This window comes from Sphaerodactylus townsendi, linkage group LG01, assembly GCF_021028975.2.
Source record: "Sphaerodactylus townsendi isolate TG3544 linkage group LG01, MPM_Stown_v2.3, whole genome shotgun sequence".
In the NCBI taxonomy this organism is placed as follows: Eukaryota; Metazoa; Chordata; class Lepidosauria; order Squamata; family Sphaerodactylidae; genus Sphaerodactylus; species Sphaerodactylus townsendi.
Window position 1 is genome coordinate 106,652,085 of NC_059425.1, and position 7,264 is coordinate 106,659,348.

The 7,264-nt window shown below is 52.8% G+C and overlaps 1 protein-coding gene across 1 annotated transcript; it reads left to right on the forward strand.

Moving 5' to 3' along the window:
- Positions 1–2,704: 2,704 nt before the first annotated feature.
- Positions 2,705–5,399, forward strand: OLIG3 (oligodendrocyte transcription factor 3). The gene has a single exon (XM_048489806.1). It carries the CDS (start codon positions 3,113–3,115, stop codon positions 3,950–3,952), a length of 840 nt encoding a protein of 279 aa, XP_048345763.1. The 5' UTR covers positions 2,705–3,112; the 3' UTR covers positions 3,953–5,399.
- The last annotated feature ends 1,865 nt before the right edge of the window (positions 5,400–7,264 follow it).

A 7,264-nucleotide genomic window follows, 5' to 3' on the forward strand; every position in this document is an offset into this window, starting at 1 on the left:
TCCAAAGCAGTCCCAGTTTTCTCCCGACCACCTCTACAAACCGAGTCGCAGTGCCAGGCCTACACAGCCCGAGTTTTCCCGAGCTCTCGGTCCTTTCCACACAAAGCCAGGTGACGACCGAGCGTCCTGCGTGGGTTGGCTTCGAAGTGAGTCTCAGGGCTTTCAAACAGAGCAGATCAACTATAGGCCCCCAGCCCAGAGCCTCAGATCTGCTGATGTTGGACCAGCCCAGCGCCTCTTGGGAATGTTGGGATAAGTGCTCCTGGTAGTTGGAGATTATCCCTATTTGTAGTTAGCAGAGCAGCACCGGTGGCTAGAACACAGCAGAAGCCTTACCTCCTGTGCCTGCGTGTGCCTGTGATGGATCCCAATGTGCGGCAAGCTTACACAAAATAAAGTCGGAGTCAGTTGTAGTTTCTAATCTAATAAAAAAAGTATTTATTAGTGAATTCCATTCTGGATAGAAAGGTAGGTAGATACAGTCACTATGCTATCCTAATCTAGCTGGATGGAGATGGATGCGAGGAGCATCCATCCTCTCTCTAGGCATGGTAGGAAGAAGAATGGAGAAGGGGTGGAGGAAGAAGCCGGAAGGAAGGAAGGGAAAGAAGGAAGTCCCTGAGAGTATCAGTCTAACATCAAAGGGATAGAACCAGCATGATAGAGTAAAGGTGTCAAATCCCTAGGTCCCTATCTAGCCACTTAGCTCTCTAGTAAAACCCCCTCTGTAGGTTGAGGCAGGAAACAGCGTAACAGTGTAAAGTCCTTCACTTCCAACAGGGAAGCTGCTTCCCAGAAGCTGGCTGCTTCTTTGCCAGGGATCTGATCTGAGGCCTACTGACCCCACGACTTGCGCCTCCGTGCATAGTCCCCTATGGGGGCAATGGGTTTTCAGAAATGGGCTTCGGTTCTGGACCCCATTATTCGAATGTTAGGGGTTAGGGCTTGCTCTCAGCAATAAATGCCTGTCTTTTCGTGGAAGCACTGCGGCCCTCACGGGTCTTAACTTGGAAGACATCTCAGTGCAATAGGGCCGCCTACTCCAGAGCAAACCTATTTAAGCTCGGAATCCACCTGATGCTTCAGGAAACCGAAAGTGGGCCGATGTGGGGAAACGCTGTTTTTCTTTGCTTGAAGAACAGGAAACTTTTTCTCCAGTTTCCTAAAAGGTCCCAAATCGTTTTGAATTTCAGGGACTTCGTGGAGGTTTCCTTTCCCATCCTACACACAGCATCGGAAAATAAACTGCCCAGGCTTACGGGCGGGACACTTGCACGGAAGTAAACTGCACTGAAATCAGTAGACCAACCAGCTGGTTTAAAGAGCAGGTCGTTAGCAGAGATGACCGGGGTCTTCCCAAACCTCCTGGCATGGAACTCAGCGCACATCTATCTATCTATCTATCTATCTATCTATCTATCTATCTATCTATCTATCTATCTATCTATCTATCTATCTATCTATCTATCTATCTATCTATCTATCTATCTATCTATCTATCTATCTATCTATCTATCTATCTATCTATCTATCTATCTATCTATCTATCTATCTATGTTTACGAAAAGCGTGCTTACTTCCAAATATGTTTAAGATAGTCCAGCTGTCACAAGAATGATCGTCAGCTAAATATGCAAGGGGAATTGTCCCAAGCGCTGAATGGACCCCCGGATCATGATGCCCCCAGGAGTGACGAGGGAGATAGATGTTGGTGAACGGAGGGTTCATTCATCACGAGCCCGTTCAGGACGCGGTTAAAGGGTGTGGGGGCTGCGAAGAGTGGGCTAATTTTAGCAAGATGGGCGGCTATGTGTGTATGAGTTAAAAGAGGAAAAAGTGGTTTGATCGAGAAAGCAAAACGTGGGCAGGTCGACTAGGGAACCCAACCTACTCAGAGCAATTCAGCCTGAAAGCACCTGGGGCTGAAATGTAACAGTCCCGTTGCAATCCACGGGCAAAGGTTACAAGGGACCATCCCCTGGTTACAGCGCGTGAGCGTCGGTGGGAGCAGCCGGGTTCCAGCACCGGGTAAATCTTTCCAAGCTACCCCGGCTGGGATTCGCACGACACGACCTTTGGAGGCTGGGAATCCAGGGCAGCGGCTCCGCAGCATTGCAGGTCCAGGGACTGTGAGGCTAACTGGTTTGTGAGCAGGAGTCGCAAACCCGCAACCCACAGATCAGTCCTCCGGAGCTGTCCCGAAGTAGCCTCTAAAACCTCCCTTGTGGAAAGTCAGCGTTAAGCTGATGATGTTAGAAACGCAGCCAGACCCGTTGAACGAAGTAAACCTCTCTCAGTACTGGTTAGGATTGCATCCTTAGAATTATTCATGTTACTACTACTGCTGCTGCTGCTACTACTACTACTCTTACTGTTATTATTGTTTTGTTCGATATCACAACTGCCAGTTAGCTGGTTGTTGGCCTTTCATTACAATGATTATTAAAGATTGAGTCCTTGGGCTGGACTGGTGTGGGAGTCCATTTCAGTTGCGGTGCGCGGAGTGGAGTGGTGGGGTAGCCCTTTCCCTCCCCCTCCCTTTCCTAAACTCTCGGGATGACTTTCCGGGCAGCCCTGCCCCCTCCCCTCAGGCCCTCGGAGAGCCCCGCGGGCGGCTGGGAGGCGAGCGCCGGCTGTGCGCGCTGTCAGTCAGAGGCGGGGCCGCGGCGGCTCCGGAGGGTCGGCGGCCGGGGTGTCCCGGGGCGATGCCACAATGCGGGCGGATGGGGGTCCTGGCTAAATGGGCCCGTCAAAGCGCACCGCCCTGAAGAGTGGCAACGTCATCTCTAACAAGCCCCCTCTCGCCATCGGAGGGCTCCTTTTGTGCGGGTGTTCGCCTGCAGCTCTATAAAAGCCCCTCTCCTTGGCAGGCGAGCTGAGATCCGGCACATCAGCACGCCAAGCAGGCGGCGGAGGAGGACGGGACGGGACGGGACGGGACGGGACGGGACGGGACGGGCAGGGCAGGGCAGGGCAGGTGGGCGGGGGAGACTTTCTTCCTGGTCTCTCCTCCTCCACTGGCAGCGGCGCTGCAGCTCGGAGACTCTCCTGCCGCCCCCTCCCCAGCAGGGCAGCCCTCTCCGCCCCCTGCCTTCCCCCGGCAGACCCCACCATGAATTCTGACTCCAGCTCCGTCTCCAGCAGAGCGTCCTCGCCAGACATGGAGGAGCTGTACCTGCGCGACCACCACCACCACCATCACCACCACCACCACCACGCAGACAGCCGGCTCAACTCGGTGTCGTCCACGCAGAGCGAGGTGGGCGCCAAGGGCTCCGGCGGCGAGGGCCTGTCGCGCGGCGGGGGCAAGGGCGGCCCGGGGGAGAGCAGCAAGTACAAGATCAAGAAGCAGCTGAACGAGCAGGACCTGCAGCAGCTGCGCCTGAAGATCAACGGGCGGGAGCGCAAGCGCATGCACGACCTCAACCTGGCCATGGACGGCCTGCGCGAGGTGATGCCCTACGCGCACGGGCCCTCGGTGCGCAAGCTCTCCAAGATCGCCACCCTCCTGCTGGCGCGCAACTACATCCTGATGCTCACCAGCTCGCTGGAGGAGATGAAGAGGCTGGTGGGCGACATCTACGGCGGCCACCACTCGGCCTTCCACTGCGGGACTGTGGCTCACTCGGCCGCCCACCCGGGCCACCCCGGCGCCGCCGTCCACCCCATCCTGGGCAGTGCCTTGGCCTCGGCCAACCCGTCCTCCGCCTCGCTCTCCGTGGCCTCCCTGCCCGGCCTCGGCGCCATCCGGCCGCCCCACTCGCTGCTCAAAACCCCCCCGGCGGCTCCGACCCTCCAGCTCGGCGGCGGTGGCGGCGGCTTCCAGCACTGGGCCGGCTTGCCGTGCCCGTGCAGCATCTGCCAGGTGCCCCCGCCGCCGCACCTGTCCGCCCTCAGCACCAGCGCCGGCCTGGCCAGGATCGCCACAGAGGCCAAGGACCTGCTCAAGTGATGCCCGCCGCCGAGACGCCACTCGCAGGGGCCCCGACAGCCCGCGCCGGCTAGCCGGTCGGGGCGCGCGCAGGAAGAGCCCCGAAGCCCTCGGGTGGGGGCGGGGGTCGCGTGCATGCTTCTTGTCTTCTCCAGGCCAGAGTTCCCCTCCCCCCTCCCCGCCACCCCATCTTGTCCAGTCTACATTTGTTGTCAGGAAGGGATCTAGTGTGTGTAGCAAAAAGGAACTGCCTGCCAAGGTAACTTTTTTTTTTTAGTTGGATGCAAGTGGGGGGCGATTTTTGGTGGCTCTCCCATCACCACCACCACGGGACCAAAATCCCCGAGGCTTCAATAGGGGGAGAAAGGGGGAAATGTAACTATGTCTTTAAAGTTGAGGGGGGAGACATGATCCCCCCCCCCCTTTGTATTTGTTCAAGCTGCAGAAGCGATTGAGGGACACTTTGGGTTGAGCGCAAATTCATTTAGGCGTGTGAAAAAAATTTTTTTTCTCGAGCCAGGCTTTGGAAGGAAGTTCGGTTAATATCGATGGGCACGATCCAGCCAAGCTTAGGAGCGCTTGAGACGGTACCCACGTTTACCCCTTGCTTGGCAGTAAGTCTCATTGAATGCAGTGGGGGTTACTTTCAAGTAAACGATGTTTCGACTTTCTTTTGGGGCTTCTTGGGCTGAATCGTGTGTGCCGAAGGAGACTTCCTTTCAAGTCACTGCTTTGGGGCCGAGGAAGCCGAGCAACCAAGAGCAGGAGCCAGCCACACTCCTCCTGTGAAATTGGGGAAGGGATGAAAGAGAGAGAGCATGCGAAAGGAAAGAGCAGTCGAGCGGGTTCCATCAGTCGGCTTCAGTTCAAATTGTGAGTCGGGCTGAAACCGAATTCGTTTCAAAGGACCTGCTCTGCAAGAAAAGCTGAATTCTTTAAACCGGACGTAAACTCGAAATGAGACTGCCTGCCGGCTGAGGGTCTCCGACTTTATAATACCGGCCGGGGGGGGGGGGGGGGCAGTTTTCCTTGTAACAAGGACGGAGGAGTTAGTTTGTCTCTCAGTTTTAGTTCAGTTTTTCTTGCATCCGGAAGGAAACGTGGGTGTCCAAGCAGCCCACCCTCGGAAATATGGAGCATTTCTGCTTGGCGGGACTCGCCGCGGCCTTCTTCGGGCCCGCCCTCCTCTTCCGCCTGGGACAGCTGCGGTCCTTTCTGTCCGCGCCGTCGGCTGCTGTCTGCATGCAAGGTCCGGGCCAGAGTCCCTCGCCCTGCGCCGGAGCGTTCCTCCTCTTCCTCGTTCCGTTTTCGTTCCTCCTTCCGGGCACTGCCTTGAAACTATTTTGTTAGGGCTTCACAGACAATGACGTGTCTTTATTTTTTATATATTCTCAAGAACTATCGATATATTTATTATTATTAACCAGTGTTTCTGGATGAAATTTCAAATTAAAAACATGAAATAAAAGTTTGATTATTTTTTTTGCCTGCATCTGAAGCTGCATTTCAGGGAAATGGGGGTGGGGGTGGGGAATACGTTGTCTGGAAACGTTTAAAACAACAACTTTTTAGAAAAGTTAAAATGTATAAAGCGCCAGATGCGAAAGTCTGCATTTAAAATCCTTTGCACGCTTTCGAGCCCCGGGCAACTCAAAGAGCAGTCGAGCTCTAAACAGGTATAGGGTTTATACTGGGTTGTTTAAACGTAAGGCTTTGATCCGCAAGATACTTACCCGAAAGTAAATCCCGTAGAAATCAGTGGGGGTTATTTTCAAGGGCTTGCGCGCGTGTGAAATCTGGATATAGCAAACAGAATATAAATGGACAGCTATCTATTAAATTAGCAATAAAACTACTAATTCGCCCCGTTCGTCCATCTATTTTGTATGCCAGTTATTTGAAACGTGGGCTGGTTTCTTTTTGAAGGAGACCTCCAATCTCCATGAATTCCTAATACCCATAAAATGACTGCACCACCCACACAATAGCCATACTTTAAAAACAAACGCGGGCGAGCAGAGAAGGGATAATAAATCAGTGGTCTTTGTGCCCTCCACGAGAACCCCACCTCGCAGCAGCAGCTACGCTCTGAAGTGGGGAAAGGATCGTTTCTCCCACCCATCTTTGCAAACTGGAAAGCTGGGTTTTAGAATCCTGTTTCCAGTTTATTCTGGAATGCTTCAGCTGTAGAGTACAACTACCCCCGCCCCCCGCCCCCCCAAAAAGAGACCAGACTGAAAGAGTCGTGAGCAATGTTGGTTTCCGGGGTAATTTCTGCTCCCCTCGAAGGCAGAGGCCATATTCAGTGGGTACTTTGAACTGCTTCTTTTTGGATGCTAAAGTTTTGGTTCGGAGAATGTTGCAGCGCTAGACTAAAGGACATTGGAAATGACTTCTGGAGGGAACAGAATCGATTGGTTCTCACCGCCAATCGATGGGCTACCTTTCCTTGACAAGACGGGTCTTCGAGTTGAGTCGCCTCCCTCTGCCAAGAACTTTGGGTTTCTCGAGGTGTTTCGCTCTGGAAGGCGATCATTTGCTCTTGCTGTTGTAAAAAAAAACCCCAAAACCCCCACAGTCCCACAAGGTGACGTTTTATAAAATGGCACTTATGCCAGGTAGTTTAAAAGAAATGACTGAAGAGTTGTGGCTTGGTTGGCTAGATTCCAGTCCAGCGGCACTTAAAAACCACCAATATTTTCGGAGTATGAGTTTGGAGAGTCAAAGCCAAGGAAGCTGTGAAATCTTACAACCGGAAGATCTTGTGGATCTTTAAGGTGGTACTAGATTCGAATCTCGCTCTGTTCTACTGCAGACTAGCACAGCTGCCCTCCGAAAATGGCTTAGTTGATGGCAGCCACAAATAAACAAAGGACAAAGAAAAAATAAACACTGGACAAAAATGCGCGCATGAACACACGCACGGACACAGATACTTTTCAATCATAGCTGAATTTGGTATTTCGGATAGAGTTTTAGTGTCTTTACTGGCTTGAGGGGGGGAGGGGCTCTGTAGAGTGACGTTATGGCCAGTTTTCTACGCATGAGTCCTTCACCGGAGTGCTAATAAAGGTCTCATAGAAGTCAATAAGTGAAATAGTGCTTCCAAAGCATCATGTTAATAGTTAAAAATTTGGGAACGGCAGAGAAGCGTGTGTGTGTGTGTGTGTGTGTGTGTGTGTGTGTGAGAGAGAGAGAGAGAGAGAGAGAGAGAGAGAGAGAGAGAGAGAGAGATTTTTAATAAAATAGCAGAGGAAGACTCCAATAGCTGCAATTTGAACCTCCCCCCATCTTTGTCTAAATGGCCAGAGTTGTAATCCACCTTCAATTAAG

What these genes read in the sequence shown, in the direction of transcription:
- OLIG3 (XM_048489806.1), top strand. Translation starts at nt 3,113, where the DNA reads ATGAATTCTGACTCCAGCTCCGTCTCCAGCAGAGCGTCCTCGCCAGAC.